This window comes from Dermacentor albipictus, unplaced genomic scaffold, assembly GCF_038994185.2.
Source record: "Dermacentor albipictus isolate Rhodes 1998 colony unplaced genomic scaffold, USDA_Dalb.pri_finalv2 scaffold_40, whole genome shotgun sequence".
In the NCBI taxonomy this organism is placed as follows: Eukaryota; Metazoa; Arthropoda; class Arachnida; order Ixodida; family Ixodidae; genus Dermacentor; species Dermacentor albipictus.
The window spans coordinates 745,946-772,873 of NW_027225594.1; the positions used below are offsets into that span (position 1 = coordinate 745,946).

At 45.8% G+C, this 26,928-nt stretch overlaps 1 protein-coding gene across 3 annotated transcripts in view; it reads right to left on the minus strand.

The window, feature by feature from the left end:
• LOC139052848 (hemicentin-2-like) overlaps window positions 1–26,928 on the minus strand; it is a 363,460-nt gene that overhangs the window by 264,854 nt on the left and 71,678 nt on the right. Inside the window, exon 1 of one of the 3 annotated variants that reach the window (XM_070529995.1) lies at window positions 15,596–15,718. The exons of the other annotated variants lie outside the window; for them this stretch is intronic. Coding sequence (XP_070386096.1) covers window positions 15,596–15,675 — 80 coding nt within the window. The 5' untranslated portion in view covers window positions 15,676–15,718. Of the gene's footprint in view, window positions 1–15,595; window positions 15,719–26,928 lie in introns of those variants that run through there. 3 annotated transcript variants of the gene reach the window in all.

Genomic DNA, 26,928 nt, shown 5'->3' on the forward strand with positions numbered 1-26,928 from the left:
CCAGTTAATAACAGCTTTGTACGGTTATTAATTTTGCTGTGTAGGTAATCATGCACTTTTAAAAGGTATTCCTCAGGCGCTCCAGGATGTCTGTAAATAGCACCTATTAACAATGACGTATTATCAAACTGAATTGTGCACCAAGCACTTTCATGGTTAGATATTCCAGGCTCTTCTTGAAATGTTAAATTGCTTTTTATCATAATAGCTACGCCGCCGCCTCGGCCATCACGATTTATTAACTTATCAATATATTATGCTAGCAATATTAACAATATTAAGTACGCAAAGCTGTTTTTCAACGTAAAACGTCCTGTTTACACGCATTACTGCCTCGAATGCGGTCTGCCTACCCTTTCTCTTCCCCACCGTGGAGGAAGCACAACTGCATTTCCGATTACTCCAAATTTCTCGTTCTCGAAATAGCCCACGCCCTACTCTTGTTGACCCAGCGAAGTTTTGTTATCAATGAATAGACTTTAGCAGTACCAAACCCTCTCTGTGTAATTGGGTGCGAACCATTGTGGGATGGTAAAGGCGGAGCTAGTGAATGGAGACTTTACATCCTTATGCCAGTGTGTGGTCGAACTTATTTTCCCAACATTAGCAACCTGAGGCCCCCTCCACTCAATAAATGAAAATACATTTTTGCACTTTTAAAATCGCCACCCGGACACTACGACTTGCCACGCGAGTAATTCCCACGTTATTCAGTAATATTCGAGAAACTGAAGAACAGCGTTGCATCACACCGGATATTACAGAGGTATTTGAACCGGCAGAAATAAATGTTTTCAAATGGGACGCGTCAACCTTGAACAGCTGGCACAAGCATTTGCTATAAAGATTTGATTATATGAGTGCGGCACGATATACATTTCAGACTTTTTATTGCACGACAGTCATTACCACGTGACCAGGAGGGGCAAGCGTCCCTGCCCTCCGATAAAACCACGCGCACAACAATAGAAGCCAACAACCGTCAAGCATATCGCCCGAAATGTGTCACGGTTGCCAGGCAAGGCTGCTCCGCGACGAGACACTCTCGTCATCAGGTGCGGACCCACGTTCCCCTTTCCCAACCAGAAAGGAAGGGCGAGAGCGAAGCCGTTCCGAGAATCACACCAAAATGTATTTTCTTCATAGTTCCCCACACTAGGCGACAGAGACGAATTGTACCACGTCATTCATCAGCTTTTAGGAATGTCAAACCGTTGCAGAATAGAGGGGTGTGCACGGTACAGGTATAATAAATGCCAAGATACCGAATGAGAACAACACCCCAGTCAAAGGGGTCACAGTACTTTGATCTAAACACGTAAACATTCATACAGGTGCATCAAATGGAGGTCCATCCCAAGTCCGCGTTTGTCCTTTAAAATCTCAAGGGATGAATTTTGAGCCTGGAGGGCGTCCAAACGAAGAAAAGAAATCGGAATAAATACGGAAGTTCAATTGTTTTTTTCAGATGAAAAGTTACGCAGTTCCCACGCACTGTCCGAATCGATGTAAGTGACGCTTTCTGCACCGGTTGTTTCGATTGACGATAATTAGCGAGGATGTCGGCAGCGAAACCCTAAATTCTGCAACGCGTAGCGCGTTGATATCAAACGATAGCTTGAGTGCACCACTGCTGTTTGTGTGTGTGTGTATATATATATATATATATATATATATATATATATATATATATAAACTAACATGTCAAAAGTGGCATGGCCTTCGTCAGAAGCAACGAGGCCACATTTATTCTAACGTTAAGACATCACAAATATACTTTTCGCTTTTCGTAAGTGTGCCACTTCATTTGTTCAGCTACCTATGCCCGGAACCTAAAGAACTTAGGTTCCTTTTATATATATACATTAAACAGCCTGTACTATTAGCGCTTACAACATATAGTGTGAAAGCACCTTGCTAAAATATGCGCAGGCATGCTTCTAAAGATATTTGCTGAAAGCACCATCGCTGGAAGGGTATCAGTAACTTTGTCTATGGTCAGGTGGGAGCAGCTGTTTGAGAGGTATGCGGACATGGTTAGGCCAATTACTACAGCTTGCATTTTTTTCCCCCAAGTACCGAGAATTGAGAGAGTTGGAATATCTTCGTGATCTTCATCCTTTATTTTGTTTCTTCTTTGTGTAGTTGTTGCGCTGAATGATGACGAATGAATTGCTATTTGCCTTTCCTGGAAAAGTTCACCCCTCCTTGGACGATGAGCGTGTATGTGTCCCCCTCTCTCTCTCTCTGCTGCCGGCATTCCTTCCATTGTTGCTCCAAACACGTCCAGCGATACGTTAATTTTTCAAACTCACTCTCCAACAACTTGTCACCAATCACGACCCCGAAGGGAGGCCCCACTTACCAGGCTATAAAAGGCACAGTGTGCATCTCGGCGACACTCTTCTCGTCTCTCAGCTTGTCCGAGTGAGACCGACATGACGTCCCGCACATCCTCGCCGCTAACCACCTTGACCACCTGTGGCTGGCCCCAGACGAAAGCAGTGAGGCGCCCATCATTGCCCCATCGTCTTGCAAGCATTAGCTTCGTCAAAGGCGTGCTCTTCGAACTCGGTTACCACCAACCACCTAGGGAGCCACAACTACCAGAGAGGAACGGCGAATCTGCATTCTAAGCCAAAAAGGACTAAAACGGGTATGGCTGTTAGTCTCTTGGGGGACTAAATGACCTGCCACAGATTTTGAACCAATTTTGGACTAATTGCGGGAGCAAATGCAGCGGCCTAACTGGGGGAGCAACTACTGCAGACTAAAAGTGAGGGCAACTTTTAGACCCTCCCAGTTAGTCCCTAGAGAATCAACGGTTAGTCTGTTAAGGTTAGTACACAGGGAGTAACTGCAGGAGTAACTTTTAGTCCTTCCCAGTTAGTCCGAAATCACTTTTCCAATGATTCCAGGTTGCCATAGCTTTTCAAGCAAAAACAATGATCGAACTCAAGTAACCCATGTTTATTTTTGATTACATATTGCCACCATCATCTTGATCCACAATTAACAAAACAAATAAAGGAATACTAGCATACAAATGCCAAGTCCTTGGTATACAGTAATGACATATAGATACAGAAGATAAAAAAATTGACTGGAAATATGCAGCAGTTCAAACAAAATAAAACAACTCCAAAGTATACAGCAGATGGAACGTGTCATAGCCAGAGTAAAATCATGAAAATGAAATTAAGTCAGGAGCAGTCACAGTCAAATATAAGTTAGAAGCACTCTACAACCCCCGAATGCAGAGATCTAACTTGGCTCGAACTTGACTTCTGGCAGTCTCAAGACAGCTTCGCCGCGCGTCGTAAATCGTGCTTGATCTTGCGGACGACTTGGGAACGACTTGGCTGCGTCGAAGTCCGCTCAAGTTTGAAGTCTGCTCCCGGGCTAGCTTGAAACTGACTTTGTGTGTTATTCCAACATGGCAGCCTCCCGAACGGACGTCGCGCGGAGGTTATCTGCTTTCGAGTTTGCTTGCTACGCCATGGATACAGCATTTTCAGAGGCGCAGCCCTTGCCGAAAATTCCGCGACCCACCCTACGTGACCGAGGGAATTCGATGGAGCTGTACGACGACGAACAATTCCTCGGTCGCTACAGATTCACGAAGAACGCCGTGCGACTTCTCGCTACGTTGCCTATCCGGGTAAGCTGGGACAATAGAGGACCGACTGTGTGCCTCCTATGCTGCAGTTGCTGATGGCTGTGATGTTTTACGGCGCTGGCACGTTTCAAACAGTCACCGGAGGTCCGGTCCGCATTCCTCAGTCAACAGTGTGCCGCGCAGTAGGAAAGGTGACTCTGCTCATCGCGAAGCACCCGCGCTGGTACTGGTGTGCTTCCCGCAGTCGCGGAAAGATTGATTGCGAGCGTATTTTCTTATCTCCTGTGACTACACATAACAAAAAGTAGCCCAAATAAGTCAGTCATGCAGAACATGTCCGCTTACCAGTTTTGTGGCGCTTTCCCTGTTCTTCCGCAGCTTCCTCTTTCCGCTTTTGCTTCAGGTTGGTCCAGCATTTTTTCAGTTGCAGGTGATCGCGCCGCGTAATCCCGTGGTTGGCATTCAAATGTTTTGCTATTTCTTTCCATGTCTGATTCTTCTTGGTCAACGACGCGACGTAAGCTTTCTTGCATTCCACAATATGCTTGTAGCCGTTCAGGAGTGTCGTCGGCAGGCTCCTTTCGTCTTCTTTAAAACGGGCTGCCGTGTTGCGTTGCGGTGCGTTCTCTTGGGAGCAGACCGTACGTGAGTGCGACATTTCAGCGTCAAAGCCTGTTGACAGAACAGCAATTTCGTACCAAATGCGGCGCGCGGCCGTCGCGCGAGCCCCACAACTTGTTTTCCTAACAGACGACACTTTCCTAGCGGACGACACGCACTGCCGATTTGCGATGTCTACGACGGTGCCGCACTCTCCCTCTCGTTGTTCTCGACAAACCCTCCATGCGAAGCAGGCAAATCGTTTGCACGTGTCATTTTATTTATTTATTTTGTTTTCTATCGGGTGTTGTCACCCATATGGGTCCGGGCAGGGGACTCAACGGCGCTCGGTACTCTTTGTTCACAGCACATGTTGCAGTTTTTTTTCTTGTTTGTGACTCCGGCCTAGTGCGTTCGAATAGGTTGGCTTTTTCTTCAAAGGGTCACGTAGCCCGAGCAGAACACGGGCCGTCGCCTTCGTTCTGGAATGCCTAGAGGCGAAAAGGGACGCGCGAGCTCCCTCAGAAACCGACCGTATGCCTCGTCTCGGCCTCTTGTATCCGGTTGCCGGCCCAGACGGCGCATGAACGCCTTGCGGCAATCGAGAACAAAAGCCGAGAAAGAAATGACAGACGAACAGACGGGGGCATGATCGGCAGACGCTGCCTCAGGATATCGAGACGACGGAAGAGTGCGCGCGCGCCCGCCGGGACCCCGACGAGCCGAAGTAGCCATCGCCCGGCGGCGGACAAAGGGGGCCGCCGCCGGCAGAGAAAAACACGTACGCACCTTCAGACGCCCCGATGTGGTCTCCCCGGGACCCGACTTGCGCGCGCTTACCCGGAGTGCACGCAAGCAGGGCCCGATTCCCGCCAAAATGTTAGCCAATGGCGAAAGCCTGTTGACCTTCGTGTGGGCGGGATGACAGCAGAGCGACAGTGTTTTATGACCCGCTGCCACCCCGTCCAGGCAGGGAGGAGAGGGACACGGAGCTCCCCTCTCTAAAGGGACTAAAGTCAGAGGACTAAATTGTGCCGTTGATCCCCACCGTCGACCGTTACCTTGCAAGGACGAACATTTAGTCCCACAAATTTGCGCACGACACTTCGCCTCTGCACACGGCACGCACGGTGGATTAACCGTTGATCCAAAGGTCCAACGGCTGCCGTTAGTCCCCTTTTCCCCGTTTTCGGCTTAGAGTGTGTCCATCGCCGACCCTGCGACCGGACTACTGCTCCAGACGACAACGACTCAGACCGGGCAGACAGGCAACCTGCTTCTCCGTCGCAGCCATCAGGGTCATCCGAGCATCTCCACGATAACGCTTACACCATGGAAGCGACCACGTACACCCTTCGAGGATACGGCTGGCCATTCGTGAACGAGCAACCCATCACCTTCGAGCAGCGGTTGCCGTGGGTGCGCGTCTGCGCGAACTGCAGGGTGTTTGGGGACGATGCGGTGCTGCTTCCCTGCTGTGACACCTTGTGGGGTCGATGCCTCAAAGACGCTTGTGATGGCCACAGCTGCGAACACAGGCACCGTTTCGGCCGGTGTCCCCTCGACGGTGGATACTTCTTGGAGGAAGACGCCGTCGACGTGTACTTCCCTCTGGAGTATCTTATGGCCCTGCCGGTGCGCTGTTTCCATGCCGGTCTGGGCTGCCCCTTCAACGGAGTACTTGGGGAACTTCAGCATCACCTGCTGGAATGCATCTTCGGAGTTGGTAGCATCGCTGGCGCCTAGGCCTGGAGTCACCGCTGGATCTACCCCTGTGCCGCTTACGACGGGCCGCATAGGCCTCTTCCATTGGGTAGCCTGTGACCACGTGTGCTGAACTTCGAAACCGCGGCCTTTGAATATATGCCTGTACTGCTCGAGTGCGTAATAAATGTTCTTTGTCCTTTCCCCAATTGTTCCATCATTCGCGTGCGATGCGGTGGTCGGCTGGAAACGGCCTGAACAGCTGCAGCACGTTGATTATGTACATACCAGGTGTTTTTTTCCTTCTTTTTTTCTCATCGTCGCCTATCTTCCCCGTGAATGGATTCCTGGATGGGCGTATACTTGTCGGTATATAGTAAAACTATATTATATAGTACAACTAGCAATAAGTGGCCTTATATCGAGCCAGTCTGATGATGTACTAAGTAGTCGCAATGAGCGTATGAGTTTTCCGCGTTAAAAAAAGCTGTAGCTAAAAGTACAGTCGCCCAAATCTTTAACTGGTGTGCGGGAGCGGTGACGTTTCCGTGCGTCAGCGCCGTTTGACGGGGCGAGGCTGGAAACAGTCTGAGGCTAAGCGCATGCGGACAAAGCGCGCTCAGCTGGGCCCATCGTCTACTAGGCTGTTTCCAGCCTCGCCGCGTCATACGGCGCTGACGCCCGGAAAAGTCGCCGCTCCCGCACACCAGTTAAAGATTTGGGCGACTGTACGTATTACACTCCTTCCAATATTTTTGAGGTACGTTACAAGTATTCGTCATTGCCTTTATAGATGCATCTGCGAGGTTTCTCTTTTACATTCTCCAAGATTGAATTTCAGTTGCTTCGCTAATAAGCAATTTTAAGAGGTACACTTATATTTCCCTAGCGTCAACTTCTTCTATTCTCTGATGCAGTGTGGCTCTTTCGACGCAGCCCCCTCAGATGGGCATGATCTTCACTGCAGTAACAACTGCCTCGAGTGCTATCATGGAAATCCATACGGTGCCTCCCCGATTCCGCACGATGTCAGCGAGTGCTTATCAAAACTTGAGCACAATGATGCAATGACGCTTCTCTACCTATTCACTTAGTTATTGGTGGCCATGCGATCGCTTTGCAGCATTTGACAATTACAAAGATGTCAAAGTCGCAACTGCAATACAGAAATTAACAAAATCCGTAACCAACCAAACCATCGAAGCGCAACTCTACACCGTATGGCAAGTGCCGCTGATTGTTCCTTTAGTCGCCCGCACTTCTCGTTCGCAAACCGGCGTGAGTGATTCTTGTCGTACTGCTTGCTTTTTCGCTCAAAGCAGTTAGTTCTTGAAACTTCTTCGGGAAACGGCTTTAATGACAGCCCTACGCAAATCACTGATATAAACCTAAACGTTGGTAGCCCAAGTTACGGCGTCGTATAAGACGTGGCTTTGTTTTACGTTTAAAAGCATTTTCACACTTGGCAGTCCGAAACACACACTGCGATATTGGTGCTGCTAGATTCGTCTACATGAAGTAGATTATACTGTATAGACGGGGTTCTGCGCCAACTTGATTGAGAATAAACCTACAGCAGCTCGCTTTGATCGCAATCAGTGGCTCTTTGCGCTCAGTGGGGGTTACAATAAAGAATTCGTTTCTAGGAACGTGGAAATCTACAAACATCATGCGGCAGAAATCATAACAGTTTGCACTTACTGGTGAAAGTCCTATCTCGACTCGCACTTAAGTAATAAGGTAAGCGCTTCACTTTATGCAATGAATGTGCAGGGGTCACGGATAATTACAGCTGTCAACAGGGTGACCCGTAGACGACCAGGCAGCTCCAGAGGGCATTGGCGACATTCCACGTGGTGGGTCGCAAGCAAGTTTCTCGCGTAGCCTTTCCTCTCGGCGTCGTCCATGTCATGTATGCAACCCTCCGAGGCGACCCCGACGTGGTGGCGAAGAAAAAGCAAAGAGGCAAAGAAGGCTCCCCTTTGAATCAAGTTCTAAAGTATTCTAGATGTTTCTAAGCAATAAATGCCTTCGCCACAACCTCATTCTCAATCATGAATGCACCGACCCACCAGCTCCGACATGACCTGTTGCCATCAGCGACACAGGCAAAACTTGGGTGCCCCGGGCGATCTTGTTATCAGCTGTTACTCGTCGAAATGTCCTCGGTTATTTTCTGAACCGATGGTACTCATTTCATTATCAATCTCATCGTGTTTCCTTTATTGACCGCGTTTATTTTGCGCTGTCTTTTCTCAATGAATTCGCACCAACTAGCTAGCATTCCTACCTTCTAAAGGAAAAAAGAAGTTACCCCATGCTAGCGATTATTTACTTAGCTGGTAAATTACTGTGTGAAAAGAGATTTTGCCTTAGAGATATTAAATATGTAAAGCTTCGCATAAGCTCTTTTTTCATGGCTTTCTTCAGCGCCGTTGACTTAACGATACAACGTTAGCTATGCTGCTGCGGCGTTTCAATGGTGGAAATAATTCTTTTAGCTGGATCCAGATCGGATGGTGTATGTGCCCTTCAACAGAAAGTACTTGTGGAAAACTGTCGCCGTAAATTTTAAACACGTAGTCGAGCGGCCACAGAAAATCATGCTTCGACAGTTCAGGGAAGCGGAGGAGGGCACAGCGCTGGGCCCCCGCTGTTATAATTTTTTTGCGGTAGGTGGTTGTCTGTGGTTGTCTATGGAATGCGTTCTGTAGGCACGACTCAAAAGACCCCCCCCCCCCCCTCCATGACTGTGGCACATTCTAGCCCTATCCGTTTTACAGTTCAATGTGACGCACGTCGAGCAATAATAACTTGTTAAAGCAAGCAAGGCTGCTTTTCCACGAAAACCTCCTGTTTACAGGCATTTCTAGCTCGAATACGGTCCGTCTACCCTTTCCCTTCCCCACCAAGGAGGAAGCATGCGCACAAATGTAGATGCAATTACTCAAAATGTCTTGTTCTCGAAATAGCCCACGCCCTACTCTTGTTGACCCAGCGAAGCATTGTTATCAATGAATAGACTTTAGCAGTAACAAGCCCTCTCAGAATAATTGAGTGTGTACCATTGTGGGATGGTTAGGGCTGTGCTGCTGAACGGGTGCAATACAGCGTTATGCCAGCATGTGCTTTAAAATATTTTGGCAATATGAGCAACTTGAGCCCCCCTCAAGTGAATAAATAAAAATACATTTTTGCAATTTAAATATCGCCACCAGGAGACTACGACTTACCACGCAAATAATTCCCACGTCCTTCAGTAACATGCGAGAAACTGAAGAACAGCGTTGCATCACACCGGATATTACAGACGTATTTGAACCAGCAGAAATAAATGTTTTCAAATAGGACGCGTCACCCTTAAACAGATGTCACAAGCATTTGCCATAAAAATTGATCATATGAGTGCGGCACGATATACATTTCATATTTATTATTGCACGACAGTCATTACCACGTGACCAGGAGAGGCAATCATCCCCGTGCACCAATAAAACAACGCGCACAACAATAGAAGCCAACAAAAGTTAATGTAAGGAAAACCAGTGACGTAATAACTGGACTTAATTATATTCTCTACTGTAAAGTTAATAACGTGAATGTTTCTGGTATTTCTCAGATTCACTGACATATAGCGGTGAAAATAGACCGAGCGTTGCTTTTGATGGGAAAAGAACCTTCAAAGTCGACATGACGATCGTATTGTGAATATTTTACATCGTGCTAAAGAGATGCCTCAGTGAATAATTTTTTATTTATTTTTTAAGGAATATGAGATTGAATCTTTAGGAAGACGCTCAACGTTACATCATTGTTCTTGCGAAGAGTGGCGCCTTGGGAAAAGTGTGTAATACTATAGGGTGACCGCTACAAGCGATTGCTTTGTTTTATCCAGTTTGACCTATTACCTGTCCTTCTATAGTTTTGTGTCTGGATTTACTTGCTGAGAGCAATAGCCATACCAAGCGTTTCGCGCGTCAACGTGAGAAAGCATCGCTGACCAAACTGAGTACGACTACCAAGTGGACATGAAGATAAAGTTTTCGCGTTGGAGGTTTTTTTTTTCTGGTGCACTTCAGAGAATGTCGGTGTGCGTGCGCGAAAAAATGTAATTTCTAACGTAAATCCTTTAAACAACTGGTATGCGGAACAAATTATAGCTGCTGTTCTACAGCCATCGCTTTTACGATCATCATACCCTGCACCCCCAGAATTATATTAATTGAGTGCACCAATATCGAAATAAATGAATCAATACAGGACTGTAAATACTACAACTGCTGAAATTCACCCCGTCATTTCAGTTTTTTCATGATGTACCCGATAAGAATACAAATGTTATAATAAGAACGATCCCATGCATGTAGTATTTGTCGTAAAGCATATTACAAAATCAGCACTGCACTTCTTCGCTTTTGAATTAAAGAAAGACGATAGTGTTATTGCAGGCTACTAAAGGATATTCATGGTTGATAGCACGTTGAACTTTTAAAATATATATACATGCATAAAGACTAATTCCAGAGAGGCGTGCTTTGGTACTTTTTTTCATTTTTTTATTAATAATTGTGTAGTGCTGTGTTTCCTTGCCCTCCGACCTTAAGCTGCCTGTTAGCCCTTACGCTATAAAGTGCAGCAGACCACATAAAATAATGAGCAGCCATGCTTTTAAACACATTGGCTGAAAGCACCGTAGTTGAAAGGATGCCAGTGAATTTTTGTATGGCCAGATGGAAGCAGCGTCGATAATGGCATGCTGACGATGGTTGGCCAGTTACTATAGCTCGTATTTTTTTCGCCAAGTAGCCAGAATTGAACGAGTTGGAATATGTCCGTGAACTGTCAGCGACTCTTTTTTTTCTTTGTCTAGTTGTTGCGCTTATGGTCAGATGGTCAATGACCTATTCTATTGTCAGGTGGGAGCAGTGTGAAGAAAGGAATGCGGACGCGGGCTGGCCACTTACTATAGCTTGTATTCCTTTTACCCCAAGTACCGAGAATTGAGCGAGTTATAATATCTTCGTGAGCTGCGAGCGTCTCTGTTTCGTCTTTGTGTACTTGCGATGACAGTTGATGAATAAATTCCATTTTGCCTACTCTGTAAAAATGCACCCCTCCTTTGACCTTGAGAGTGGAAGTCTCTCTCTCTCTGCTGCCGGCATGTCTCCTACTCTCGCCACAAAGAAGTCCTGAGATTGGAGAATTCTTTAACCCCCTCACCAGCAATTTGCGACCAATCACGACCAAGAATGGAAGCCGCACCTGCCAGGCTGTAAAAGAAACAGTGACCATCTCGGCATCATTCTCAACTCTCAGCGCGTCTGAGTCGGACCTTCGTGAAGTCACACACTTCCTCACCGCAAACAACCTTGCCGACCTGCGCCTGGCCGCAGACGAAGCCCGTGACACGCCCATCATTCCCTGATCGTCTTGCAAGCATCAGCATCGTGAAAGGCGTGCTGTTCAAACTCGGCCACCACCAGGCAGGCGCCCAGACACCGACAACTACCAGAGATGAACGCAGAAGCTTTCCATCGCCGAACGAGCCATCCGACGACCGCTCGAGAGAGCTACGGCTCAAACTACGGAGACGGGCAACCTGGCTCTCCGTTGCAGCCATCCGGGTTTTCCGGGGATCGCCCGGATGCCACTTACACCCTGGAAGGGTTCAACTGCCCATTCGTGAACGAGCGTCCCATCACCTTCGTGAAGCCGTTGTCCTGGCTGCGCGTGTGCGTGAGATGCACGGCGGTTGCGGCCGATACTGTGCTGCTTCCCTGCGGTCACACCTTGTGTGACTGGTGCCTTGACGACATTTCTGACTGTGGGACAAATGCGGCTCGGCGGGAGGGTGACAGTTTCGAAGACAGGCCCCGTGACGGCTCGTGTCCCCTGGACAGTGAACCCTTTGTGGAGGCCGACCTCGTGGTTCTGCACTTCCCAGTGCGGCATCTTCTGAAACTTCCGGTGCGCTGTTTCCATGACGGCTTGGGCTGCCCGTTCGTCGGAAAGCTTGCAGAACTTCAGGGTCACCTGCGGGAATGCCTCTTCAGAACCGAGACCTTCGTGTTGATGCCTCGGTGTTGGTAGCATCGTCCTCGCCTAGGCCTGGAATCACCGCTGGATCAGTCAGCACTGTGCCGCTCACGACAGGCCGCACAGACCGCTGCCATTACATAGCCTGTGACAACGTGCTCTGAACTTCAAAGCAGCTGCCTTTGAAGATATGCCTGTACTGCTCAAATTCCTGATAAAAATTATTGTTTCTCATTTTCTGAATTGCTCGATTATTCGCGTGCCATGCGGCGGTCGGTTGGAAACAGCCTGAAAAGCTGCATCACGTTGATTAGGTATAGACCAGGTGTTTCTTTCATTATTTTTTCTGAATTAGCATTTACAAGAGAATGTGGCTAGGAGTTTAGCGAACGCAGGCTTTATGCCACGTGGCTGGGTTCCTAGACGGGTATGCACTTGTCAGTATATAGTAAAGCTATCGTAAAACTAGCAATAACTGGCTTTACATCGAGCCAGTCTGATGACCTAATAAGTAGTGGCAGGGAGCGTATACGCGTTTTCCCCGTTAAAGAAAAGCTGTGGCTAAAGGTACGTCCGACACTGTCTCCAACATTTTATAGAGGTACGTTAGGCGTATTCGGCATTGTCTTTCTCGAAACAAGTGTGAGGTTTCTCCTTGACTTTTTCCATGTTTCGACTTCAGATACTTCGCAAATAATCAATATTAAATATAAGTTAGCCTCGCGTCACCGTCTATGCTGTGGTGCAGAGGCCTGTTTCGTTGCAGCCCGCTTACACGGAGTTGTTCGTCACTGCAGTGACCCCTGCCACGTGTGCTCCCATGGCGTTGAAGCGTACTTGCCAAGGAAAATAACAACGCAATCCATATGGCGCGTCCCCGAACACATACTATGACAACGCGTGCTTATCGCAACTAGAGCGGAATGATGCAATGAAGTTCCGCTACCTATGGACTAAGTGAGTGGTGGAAATTCGAATCCGTTGCAGCATTTGGCATTTACAAAGATGTCGAATACCGAAACTGCATTACAGAAATTAACAAAATCCCTAACGACCCAAAGCAGACAAGCGCAACTCTTCTCCGTACGCTAAATTCCACTCAGTGTTATTCAATTAAGTCGCCCGCACTTTTCGTTCGGAAACAAGCGTTTGTGTCCCTCGTCGCAACGTTTGCTGTTTCGCTCAGAGCAGTTCGTTCTTGACGCTTCTTCGGGAGACTGCTTTGACCAAATCCCTAGGCAAATTGCTAATATAAACTTAAATGTTGTCAGCGTGAAATACGGCGTCGTATAAGACGTGGCTAAGTTTTACGTTTAAAACCATTTTCGCCCTCGCCAGTAAAATACACCCACACGCGACATTGATGCTGGAAGCGTCGTCTACATGAAATACATTATTCTGTATGGACGGGGTTCTGCTCAAATTGATGGAAAACAGACGTACAGTATGGTATTCATTGGCTGTACCAAGGGGAGGGCTCAGTTGTTTAATGAAATATGTAGCGGCTGTTTGCGCTAAGTGCGTTACAATAAAGGTTAGAGTTCGACTTACGTAAAGAGCACTAGAATTCGCTTCTAGGAATGGCGAAATATGCAAAAATCAAGTGGCAGAAATTGGAGCAGTTTGCACTGTGTATTTTTTATGACAAGCACAGAAGCTATTGCAAGTTGGCAGTTTTGTTAACGTTGCGGTAATACATCTGATTGCCACGCTGGGAACCCAGGCTGCATACGAAATTACTGGATGCTTTGTTTTTTTTCGCCGACATTCTTGGTGTGATCGTTTGCCTTGCGAGACGAAACACTTTTCGCCACTAACATCTGAGAAGCCAAGACGCCATAAAGCAGGTAGTACGCACTGCTACAAGCGCTGGTCCGTCGTGCCATGGTTTGATTAGGTTTCTTACACCACTCTGAAGTGCGCTATGAAGCACGTGTAGAAACAGCCCCCTAAAGTACGTATGAGCCGAGGGCGCATTAGACTTGGCTGTCGAGCTGCATTGAAGACGCGTCACAAAGACTGCCGAAAAAATGCTGAGAGAAAAGAAAAACAATTCAACTGAGGAAAATAAAATTATGTATATCCCACGCACTGGGGGTATCGGTGTAAGCGAAGCTTTCTGTTTTGGTTACCTTGATTGAGGAATAATTAGCGGCGATGTTGACGGAGAATGCTTAATTTCATCAACTGTCAGTCCAACACGACAGGGTTGAGTTAATATTTAACGTTACCTTGCATGCACCACTGCTGTTTGTGTGCGTGCAGAACGCAAAGTCAGAGGCGTTTGCTTGAGGCATTGTTGTGCGCCATGTTTCATAACATTAGAGGGTATTCAGCATTGTCTTTGCCTCACATGACACATCACATCGTGGCAGAAGTAATAAATTTGATTTGGATTACGCGGCTGTACGTGTGAAAACGATAATCGGATTATAAGGCACGATTTACTGGCGGCCTGCCGATTTATTTTGACACCGTGGTATTCTTTAACTTTTTCTAAAATCTAAGTGGAACTGCGTTTTCTATTTCGCTCCTGACGAAATGCGGTTGCCAAGCAACCTTATCAAATCCGCGACCCCGAGCGATGCCATCGTCGCAAAGCTACTGCGGCGTGTTTGCGTGCGCAGTTGCATTATTCACTGTGTTTATATTCTGATGGTGTATATTATCCGTGCATATTTGTAGTTTTTTCATTGTTAGAACTAATTTAATGATATTTTGTTGCCATTTTTTGTTTTTATCTACGCTTCATTTCTAAGAGGAGGTCCCCTTTCCGCGATGTGTCATGGGACCTCATTCTGAATATGTACACCCAATGCGTGTAATTTCAAATGTCCAAATTCCCGAAATTTGGATTCATGACATTAGCGTCCACATTTCACTTCAGTGTCCACATATCTCGACAGAGCTGCATGTTTCGCAGTATGTAACTCTTAAGGCGTTCGTTAAGTTCCCCTCACCGACAGAAACATCTTCAAATGCGCAGTAACAGCTTTTGAAACAAATACATGTACGAAGCAGAGGAGGCCGGTGTGCGGCTTTCCCTTTCGGGGTACTACATAAGAAAACGCGATCGGCAACACTTACGCAGACTTCTGAGCATACGCACATTGTGTAAAACGAACACTTTAACGCCGAGCACAGCCGCGACGCATCACACATACAGATGACGATTTATATGTTGCGAAACCACTTCGTAACAGCAAGAACACAACTCGGACGTCGAGGTCACCACGACGCATCGCAGCCGGCAGAGAGAAGCAAATTTGTGGAGCACCTTCTGAAACCGCCGACAGAGTTCTTTCGTGTACCATACGTCTCACGTAGTCCTTTTTTTCCGGGTTGCAACGAAAGCCCGCGAAATATGAAAAAAAAATGAAACACGTGGCAGAGCGTTTTCGCACTGGTATCGTGTTGCTCTCAAGCGTACATTCAGTGCAAGCCTCAGTTCACTGAGGCTTGGACTGAATACACGCTTGTAAACGCTTGAATGCACGCTTGCATCGAATGCGTGCATGCTTGCATCGAATGCACGCTTCTGTGCAAGCTCTCAGTTCACTGAGGCTTGCAAAGAACTGGTTTACTCGTGCCATATGAGTACGCGCTCATAAAATAGAGTGAAAAACTCGTGCTTACCAGCTGTCATTATTAAAGCAGAACATCTTTGCAGAACTGGAATTCCCGGTGTTGGAACACCGCACAGCCGCGGAACACATGCGATGCCTCGTTCAGCCGCGGTCGTCTAATGCTTGGTTGACCTTTGCTGCGTCTTCCGTTCGTTGCACGCCTGATCGAGCTTCTCTGTCTTATCTTTCCCATCTTCGTACTTGGAACGACAACCGAAGCAGATGAGCAACCGCGATCCGATTTTCTATATCGCTGAGCGAGGGGCAAGGGTGAGCGAAGGTAAGTTGGCAAAGATGAGCGGAGGTAAGCTTGAAGGACGCACAAAGACAAGCACTTGCTGCGCTTCGCGCGATTTAAAATTCACAGAAAGAGAATAAAAAAAAATAAGTTCGGATGTCCGGCAACAGCTTGGAGCATGCATGTCGCTTGAAACCGAGATTGGCACTCTCCGTCCGAGGGTCGGCTACGACAAGCGATCAGATAGTGAGCAGATTTACCATTTCATGCTGAGACACACCGGTTCTCTTCGTTGAATTAAAACCGATATACGCAAAATAGGTTACGACACATACACACACCGCGGCTGATAATTTGGGTCACATCTTGGCGCCCCCGAGGGAGATTTCCGCGTACTGCAGTTTCCGATGCATCGAAAGGCTTCCCTGACGATCTTGTATGAACGGACATTGCGTATATTTCGCAAAGTATGGTCTAAAACATCTCCAAATCGTTCCGCAGCACGCGATACCAATACTTTCAAGCAGCGCCGCACATGATCACACAAGTCAGAGAGGAGGAAAGGCTCGCCATGCACCCTTTCCGCCTCGTTCAATGAAAAGGTCTATAGGGGCCTCCGTTAAGGGTAGTAAACCAGAATGGCTTCTGCTAGCCTCCTTACATTTATGGAGGTCTTTCGATCTCCTTCAACCGAATACTTGTGCGATCTCATTTCATTTTGGTGTTGTTGATTTTATTTACTTTCTAGCTTTTGCTCCGCAATGCCTTTGGTTGCTTACATAGGAAATTCGCACGTGAATGGTAAATCCATGGATCAAGTCACTTCAGAACCAATGGTGTTGGTGGCTGGGACGCAGGGATTGAGGCAGGGTATTTCCCCTTCATATACTCCAAAAGGGTAGAAGTATTTTCACTTAACAAACATTTATGCGACCCTTAGGTCCGTAGTTTGTATTTATGAACATAATATTGGAAATGTTTTGCTACTCCGCGAACACCGATTACAGTGGAACCGTTATAGCCAATTAACTGGAATATATATTACCGTTCGAGTTTCATTAGCTGTATTTTTATTGCGCTATCAAAAGGCTTTACTGGCTTGCTATACCGCGGCTGTAGTCTTTCGCTGCGCAAGCATTTTCATAAGACGACCACGACGACGATGGCGAAAGCTCGAAGATATGATCGAGATTCCGGAAGCATGAAGGTAAACTTGTAGCACAACGAAGCGGCTTCATGCGACATATTATATGCAGAAAAACACACACACACACACACATCTCGCACCCGTTCCACAATGTGAGGCGTCGTAAAAGAAAGGTGCATCATTTTGCTGTGAAGTGGAATCTCGAAGGAGCAGCTTCTAAAGCCGCCATGCAAATAGGTTTTCCAGGTATTGCTATTGCTTCGGGAACGTTTTGAATATGCCTCTCCAAGGTCAAAGCGACACACAGCCAACGTTAACCACGCGATCTTTTTTTTTTTTTTTGCTATGGCGTTCATGTTCTTGCAGTTTTCCTCCAGTTCCATATGGCGAGCTCTTGCCTGAGCGAAGGCGCCATACCTTTATTATTATTATTATTATTATTATTATTATTATTATTATTATTATTATTATTATTATTATTATTATTATTATTATTATTATTATTATTATTATTATTATTATTATTATTATTATTATTACATGTCAGCATTCTGTATTATCGTGGTCATAGGGGTGCTCATCAGTTGTCGCATATATTGAATACAAAAACATAACAGAACCGTTTATTTGATCAGCAGCTGAAGATGAAACATAAATATTACACTTTTGGCACGCAAGAACTGGAAGAAAACATGTGGAGGGTCCGTCTGTCTTGCGGTCTTGGGAAAACAATGCGTGCAGTAACTAAGCGATGATAACTACATAAATATGGGAGTATTAAGCATTGTTACTCCTGAAATACACGACTTATAAGAAATAAAGAAATGATTGCGGTAGATATATAACTATTGTTAATGTACAAGGATGCTGTTAGAAAACAATTACAGTCCACAAAAGTAATTTTTTTCTTTATTAAGGGTACAACACAATGTAGCTCGTTCGCACAAAAATAGTGATAGAAGACAATTATATTGCACGCAATAACACATTGCTTGAATAAATGTCCATGACGAGGTAGTGCGAGAAATGCTGTTTTTTGAATTTCTGCACTCATGTTTCACGAAAGCAATATTAAATCAGCAGAAAGAGCAAAGGACGTAAATCAGCATTAGTTTGGAAGTCTATGCTGTACTTATAAATAGTTCGTAGAAGAATATACTTTCATAATATTTTTTTTTCTCTGCGTAACCATTCTCTCTGTGTTGCGATGATGTCAGGAGATGGATACTGTAAACGCATCTGTCCATTTGTTATCTCATTCGTTCCTGATATCACCAAGAGTCTGTAACTATACGGCAGCGATTAACCGGACGCTTAGTGCCTCTTTTTTATTATTATTATTTTTACTGCTTATGATCACCAACCGTTTATTGGCCACGAACTCTGCGAAAAAAAGAAAACCTGCAAGCTCACACATAGTTACCACGCTAACAAGACTAACGAAAAAAAAAGTAGGGACGGAAGAGAGCGCTAGCGTCCTGTCCCTATCCCAACTTTTTTTCTGTCAGTCGTGTTAGCGCTAGTAACTATGTCCAACCAAATGTATCAACACCAACTAGCCCAACCTTCTGCATAAGTTACCCGCAAGCAAGGACACATTTCGCATGCGTGCCTAACCTGGTGGTGACTTGTAAACAACCTATTTCGCGCCGAGATATTCGGCCATGTTGGCGCAGAATGCCAGTGCGAGAAGCGTACGAGTAACCTGCGTGGTAATTTATGCAGATGCGTGTCGTGCGCAGAAGCAGGAGTACATCAGCCACGACCCGCCAATCGGGTACGCACGAGATGCGACTTCAGGCTACCCTTTCGCCTCCGAGATGCTCGCTCCCACTGCTATATAATAATAATAATAATAATAATAATAATAATAATAATAATAATAATAATAATAATAATAATAATAATAATAATAATAATAATAATAATAATAATAATAATAATTGTTGCCATCTTACAATAATCGTACATCAGATAGAATAATAATAATAATAATAATAATAATAATAATAATAATAATAATAATAATAATAATAATAATAATAATAATAATAACTTTATTCAGATCAATGTACAAAGACTGGTATGCGACACCGTCTGGATCCTTCGCCACAGGCTAGTTGTGGATCCATGCAATTATACGAAGCAAAATAAAGTATTCATACACAGGCGCAATCGTTCTTTGTTTGTTTTTTGTTTGTTTGTTTTATTTTGTATCTATGATACGCTACCGCAACTCAGTGAGCCATGGATCTCGTTACGAAAGTTTTTACACGTAAGCAGGAGCAACAGACTATATATGCAACAAATTAAACATTTTTGTAGCACGTTGGGGTTGATATTAACATCCTTATATCGGCACTTCTTTTTCTCGACCAGGAAGATAGATTAATATCGGGCAACGGCTCATTCATTGGTCGGATATGGCATTTGTGGCAGAGAAAACCTGCAGAAATGTGTACGACTGCGACGTGGTTCCTGATATAGTGATTGGCGACAAGATGTGCATTCGCTGTTCGCCATCAGTCGAATTCGGTATCCGAAAAAAAAAAGACCTGCAGGAAAAGATCTAATTCTACGGCCGTTCCCATCAGAGTGACACAGAAAGCAATATGGGTCGCTTCCGCGTGCCCGAGGCCGTGTATTCAACCCCCAGTGAACAAGATATTTTAAAGAAGACAAGCGCGAATGACATTAAAGATGGCGAATTGTTGCATACATGATCTCAAGTAGTGGCCACACAATTAAGCATTCGCACTGCGGAGAGCTAAGCCTCGCTTTGTGGTAACACAGCGTCGTACACACAGCGGTCTGAGCGGAACGGACTTCACACTGGAAGCTACAAACACCGATGTACTTTTTTTTTTGTCTAATCTCGAACGTCACTAAAGCGCGGCACCAGCCAAGTCGCAGGCTAATACATGGTGTTGCACGTAACTTGAGCCAGACAATAAACATATTCAAATGTAGTTGGACCGAACCAAGGTAATAGTTCTATACATTGCAAACATTCAGTACTCACCACACACTGGCGTTGCATTCCAGACCTATAAGATTATGGCCTCTCCTCACACGTAGAACTTTCGTATTCTGAGCTGCTTCTATTTTTCGGACAGCTCCTTTCACGATTTCCTTACACACATAGCATCATTAAAACCCGCAATAAGTAACATATGCATGCGAAACACGGACGTGTGGTTTGCACCGCGTTTCCGGCATGAACTACAAGTTGCCAAGCCTTGAACATAATTTAAATATAATCTTAAACAGGTACAAGCATACCATAGGCTTTACATTAAAATAGCCTAAATATTTCCAAAACATGTTGCCTTATAATGCTGTTAACTATCAGGATGCAATGCTGACTGCACAAGTGGTATTACTTTTAATGTCGACTGAAATTCGAATCTATAATATTGTTGGAAATGAATATTTTATAAAATTTTACTGTTGATATATGTATGAGCTGTCGAAGTCAAATCGGTTTATTTGCGTATTTACAATATATGCGTGTGTTAGTACATATGTGGAAGAATATGTGCATGTCACCTGTATATATTCAGTATAGTTTTTTTTTTTCATAAATAATCTGTTTCATCTCCGGAATGTCGCCACTGCTAAACGTTTTCAGGTTGTCCGAGCCCAGTCAAGCTGTCAAAGAACAGCTTTTTTGCCCTGGTATCCCTACCAGACATATCTATTTTTCTGCAAAATAATAATGAAATGAAATGCTATTTTCCATCTCTTGGAGATACTCAGATAATTGTTCACATCACGCCAAATTAGATCATTCTGCTTAAATACCATAATAAACTTCTCGAACATTATATCTAGATGAAAAGTGGCAATTACAAAATTGCAGAGCAACATGAAAAACTCCCGATGCAGCTTTCTGTTGCTCAGCACCTGCTACATAAAAGTGTTTTTCCGAGTGTGAAAGAATCTCGGGAATACACGCGAGATTCTTTCGAGCGATGCCATAGTCGCAAAGAAACTGCTGCAGGCAAAAGAAGTGTTGAATTGATGTGCGACCACTCCCGTAGTTTCGCCTTGACCCTGGAGTGCGCTTTAACAATGCAGCTCTGCTTTTTCACGCCCTGCGAAATTTGTCCGCTTGAAATACTTCCATGGTGCCTATTTTTGAGAAATAGCAGAGACGTACAGGGCCGCACCTGGAACTGAAGTTGATCCAGTTTTCCCGGAACCCCTCTCGTGTCGTAGTAGTAGCCTTTGCTTGCCTTCTCACGTCTGCTTTTTCCTACCCCCCCCCCCTCCCTCCAAACCCCTTGCATGACAAAGGCGTCTTCTCTCCCATCGGCTCTAAAGTTCTATCAACGTCCCCTCTGGACACGCACTTTTGTAATAAGGTAAGCGCTGCAGTTTCTGGAATGATTCTGGAGGGGTCACGGATAATGACAGCTGTAAAGAGGAAGATGTGTTGACGACTAGGGAGTTCCAGAGGCCACTGTGCACATTCGACGCGGTGAGGTGCAAACAAGTTTCACGCATCGCCTTACCTCTCTGCCTCGCTCTATCATGTATGCAATGCTCTGAGCCATAATCCCACGTGGTAGGCCAGACAGCACCAGCGGGCAAGTTGAAAGACGAGGCAAAGAAAGCTACCTTTTGAATCAAATTCTCAAGTATTCTAGATCTTTCTTGGTACTGGCGCGAACACACACCAGAAACGAGGAAGGAGACGGGACAAGCGCTCTGTCCCTTCTCTTTCCTCTTTTCTTCTGTGTCTTCGCGCCTAGTACCCAAAAAGAATTGTGAACAACTCGCCCAACAAGACTACATCTTATTCTAGATGTTTTAAAGCAATAAATGACTTCGCGGCACCCTCAATGTCAATCACGAATTTGTCTGCACAGCAGCTCCGCCATGACCAGTTGCCATCAGCAACGCAGGCAAGACATGGGTGCCACAGACGATTTTGTTATCGGCTGTTACTCGTAGAAGCACCCTCGGTTATTTTCTGCCACAATGGAAATAATTTCCATATCAATCTCGTCCTGTTTCCTTCCTTGTCCGTATTTATTTTGCGCGGTCTTTTCTTCGTGGATTCGCACCAACTAGCTCGCATTCATACCTTTTAAAGGAAAAAAAGAAGTTACCTCATCCTAACGATTACTTATTTAGCTGGTAAATTACTGTATGAGAAGATGTTTTGCCTGAGAGCCATTAAATATGCGCTGGAGGTAGTAAATAAATGTAAAACTTGACACAAGCACACATTTCCTTTGCATAAGCACTTTTTTCGTGGTTTCTGCACCGTTGACTTAAACACGCCGCGCTGGCTATGCTGTCGCAGCGTTTCCATGGTGAAAATAATTCTTTGAGCTCGATCCGCATCGGATGGTGTAGGTCTCCTTCAGCACAAAGAAGTTGTGGCAAACAATCGCCGTAAAGTTTACACACCTAGCCAGGCGGCCACAGAAAATTCATGCTTCGACAATTCAGCGAAAGGGAGGAGGACACAGCGCTGTACCGCCGCAGTTGTAAATTTTTTACGGTAGGCGGTTGTCTATGGAATGCGTCATTAAAGCATGACGGACAAGAGTCCGCGTTTGTCCTTTCAAATGTCAAGGGATGAATTTTGAGCCTGGAGGGCGTCCAAAAGAAGAAAAATAATCAGAATAAATACGGAAGTTCAATTTTTTTTTCAGATGAAAAGTTACGCAGTTCCCACGCACTGTCCGAATTGATGTAAGCGACGCTTTCTGCACCGGTTGTTTTGATTGACGATAATTAGCGAGGATGTCGGCTGCGAAAGCCTAACTTCTGCAACGCTTAGCGCGTTGTTCTAAACGTTACCGTGAGTGCACCACTGCTGTTTGTATATACCTATTATATATATATATATATATATATATATATATATATATATATATATATATATATATATATATATATATATATATATATGTACTAACATTTCAGAAGTGGCATGGCCTTCGTCAGAATCAACCATGCCATATTTATTCTAATGTTAAGACATCACAAATATAATTTTCGATTTTCGTACGTGTGCCACTTCATTTGTTCAGCTACTTATGCCCGGAACCTAACGAACTTAGGTTCCTTTTATATATATATATTTATATTAAACAGCCTTTACTATTAGCGCTTACAACATATAGTGTGAAAGCAACTTGCTAAAAAATGCGCAGCCATGCTTCTAAAGATATTTGCTGAAAGCACCATAACTGAAAGGGTGTCAGTAACTTTGTCTATTGTCAGGTGGGAGCAGCTGGTTGAGAGGTATGCGGACATGGTTAGGCCAATTACTACAGCTTGCATTTTTTCCCACAAGTACCAAGAATTGAGAGAGTTGGAATACCTTCGTGACTTTCAGCCTTTATTTTGTTTCTTCTTTGTGTAGTTCCTGCGCTGAATGATGACGAATGAATTGCTATTTGCCTTTCCTGGAAAAGTTCACCCCTCCTTGGACGATGAGCGTGTATGTGACCCACTCTCCCTCTCTGCTGCCAGCATTCCTTCCATTGTTGCTCGAAACACGTCCAGCGATACGTTAATTTTTCAAACTCACTCTCCAACAACTTGTCACCAATCACGTCCCCGAAGGGAGGCCCCACCTACCAGGCTATAAAAGGCACAGTGTGCATCTCGGCGTCATTCTCGTCTCTCAGCTTGTCCGAGTCATACCGACGTGACGTCGCGCACATCCTCGCTGCGAACAAGCTTGACGACCTGTGGCTGGCCCTAGACGAAAGCAGTGAGGCGCCCATCATTGCCCCATCGTCTTGGAAGTATTAGCTTCGACCTAGGGAGCCACAACTACCTGGCAGGAACGGAGAATCTGTCCATCGCCGACCCTGCGACCGGACTACTGCTCCCGACGACGACTCTGACCGGGCAGACAGGCAGCCTGGTTCTCCGTCGCAGCCATCAGGGTCTTCCGAGGATCTCCACGACAACACTTACACCATGGAAGCGACCACGTACACCCTTCGAGGCTACGGCTGGCCATTTGTTAACGAGCAACCCATCACCTTCGAGCAGCGGTTGCCGTGGGTGCGCGTCTGCGCGAACTGCAGGGTGGTTGCGGACGATGCGGTGCAGCTTCCCTGCCGTCACACCTTGTGTGGTCGATGCCTCAAAGACGTTTGTGATGGCCACAGCTGCGAACACAGGCACCGTTTCGGCCGGTGTCCCCTCGACGGTGGATACTTCATGGAGGAAGACGTCGTCGACGTGTACTTGCCTCTGGAGATTCTTATGGCCCTGCGGGTGCGCTGTTTCCATGCCGGTCTGGGCTGCCCGTTCAACGGAGTACTTGGGGAACTTCAGCGTCACCTGCGGGGATGCATCTTCGGAGTTGGTAGCATCGCTGGCGCCTAGGCCTGGAGTCACCGGTGGATGTAGCCCTGTGCCGCTTACGACGGGCCGCATAGACCACTTCAATTGGTTAGATTATGACCACGTGCGCTGAACTTCGCTAACAGCGGCCTTTAATGATGTACTGCTCGAGTACGTAATAAATGTTGTTTGTCCTTTCCCCAATTGTTCCATTATTCGCGTGCCATGCGGTGGTCGGCTGGAAACGGCCTGAACAGCTGCAGCACGTTGTATAGGTTCATACCAGGTGTTTTTTTTTCGTTCTTTTTTTCTCATCGTCGCCTTTCTTCCCCGTGGCTGGATTTCTGGATGGGCATATACTTTTAAGTATGTAGTAAAACTATGTAGTATATAGTAAAACTATATTATATAGTAAAACTAGCAATAAGTGGCCTTATATCGAGCCAGTCTGATGATGTACTAAGTAGTCGCAATGAGCGTATGAGTTTTCCGCGTTAAAAAAAGCTGTAGCTAAAAGTACGCATTACACTCGTTCCAATATTTTTGAGGTACGTTACAAGTATTCGTCATTGCCTTTATGGATGCATCTGCGAGGTTTCTCGTTTGCATTTTCCAAGATTCAATTTCAGTTGCTTCGCTAATAAGCAAATTTAAGAGGTACACTTTTATTTCCCTCGCGTCAACTCCTATTCTCTAGTGCAGCGTGCCTCTTTCGAGGCAGCCCCCTCAGATGGGCATGATCTTCACTGCAATAACAACTGCCGCCAGTGCTGTCATCGAAATCCATATGGTGTCTCCCCGATCCCGCATATGACAGCTAGTGCTTATCGCAACATGAGCACAAAGATGCAATGACGCTTCTCTACCTATTCACTGAGTGATTGGTGGCCGTGCGATCGCTTTGCAGCACATGACATTTGCAAAGATGTCAAAGTCGCAACTGCAATACAGAAATTAACAAAATCCGTAACCAACCAAACCATCGAAGCGCAACTCTACACCGTATGGCAAGTGCCGCTGATTGTTCTTTCAGTCGCCCGCACTTCTCGTTCGCAAACCGGCGTGAGTGATTCTTGTCGTACTGCTTGCTTTTTCGCTCAAAGCAGTTAGTTCTTGAAACTTCTTCGGGAGACGGCTTTAATGACAGCCCTACGCAAATCACTAATATAAACCTAAACGTTGGTAGCCCAAGTTACGGCGTCGTATAAGACGTGCCTTTGTGTTACGTTTAAAGGCATTTTCGCAGTTGCCAGTCTAATACACACACTGCGACATTGGTGCTGCTAGATTCGTCTGCATCAAGTAGATTATGCTGTATGGACGGGGTTCTGCGCCAACTTGATTGAAAATAAACCTACGGCAGCTCGCTTTCATCGCAATCAGTAGCTCTTTGCGCTCAGTGGGGGACAATAAAGAATTCGTTTCTTGGTACGCGGAAATCTACAAAAATTGTGCGGCAGACATCAGAACAGTGTGCACTGATTGGTGAAAGTTCTATCTAGACTGGAACTTTAGTGTGTGTGTGTGTGTGAAAACGTTTATTGTAATGAGGTCCGGAGGCTCGACTTCTCAAGCCAAGGCGGGCCGCTTTCTTCAATGATTGTGGAGGGGTCACGGATAGTTACAGGTGTCAACAGGGTGACCCGTAGACGACAAGGTAGCTCGTGAGGGCATTGGCCACATTCGACGCGGTTGGTCCCAAGCAATTCTCGCGTCGCCTTTTCTCTCAGCATCGTCCATGCCATGCATGCAATGCTATAGCACCAACCCGACGTGGTGGACCAGACAGCACCAGTGGTAAAGTCGAAAGAAGAGGCAAAGAAGGCTTCCCTTTGGATCCAGTTATAAAGTATTCTAGATATTTCTAAGCAATAAAGGCCTTCGCCGCATCCTCATTCTCAGTCATGAATGCGTCGCCACAGCAGCTCTGCCATGACCTGTTGCCATCAGCGACACAGGCAAGACATGGGTGCCACGTGCGATACGTCCTCGATTATTTTCTGCACCCATGGAAATCATTTCGTTATCAATCTCGTCCTGCTTCCTCTCTTCTCCGCGTTTATTTGGCGCTGTATTTTCTCAATGAATTCGCACCAACTAGCTCGCATTCCTAGCTTTTAAACGAAAAAAAGAAGTTACCTCGTCCTAGCGATTATTTATTTAGCTGGTCAATTACTGTATGAAAGCATATATAGCCTTAGAGCCATTTAATATGCGCTGCAGGCAGGAAATAAATGTGACGCTTGACACAAACGCGCATTTTCTTTGCATAAGCTCTTTGTTTTTCATTGGTTTCTTCTGCGCCGTTTACTTAATGAGGCAGCGTTGGCTGCGTTGTCGCTGCGTTTGAATGGTCAAAATAATTCTTTGAGCTCGATCAGAATCGGATGGCGTAGGTCTCCTCCAACAGGAATATCTTGTGGCAAACTATCGCCGCAAAGTTTACACACGTAGCCCGGCGGCCACAGAAAATCATGCTTCCACAGTTCAGCGAAACAGAGCACACAGCGCTGTACCCCCGCAGTTGTATATCTTTTACGGTAGGCGGTTGTCTATGGAATGCGTCCTTTAAGCGCGACCGACAAGACCCCCACCCTCCCCCCATTATTTTGGCACACTCTTGCCCCGTCCCGTT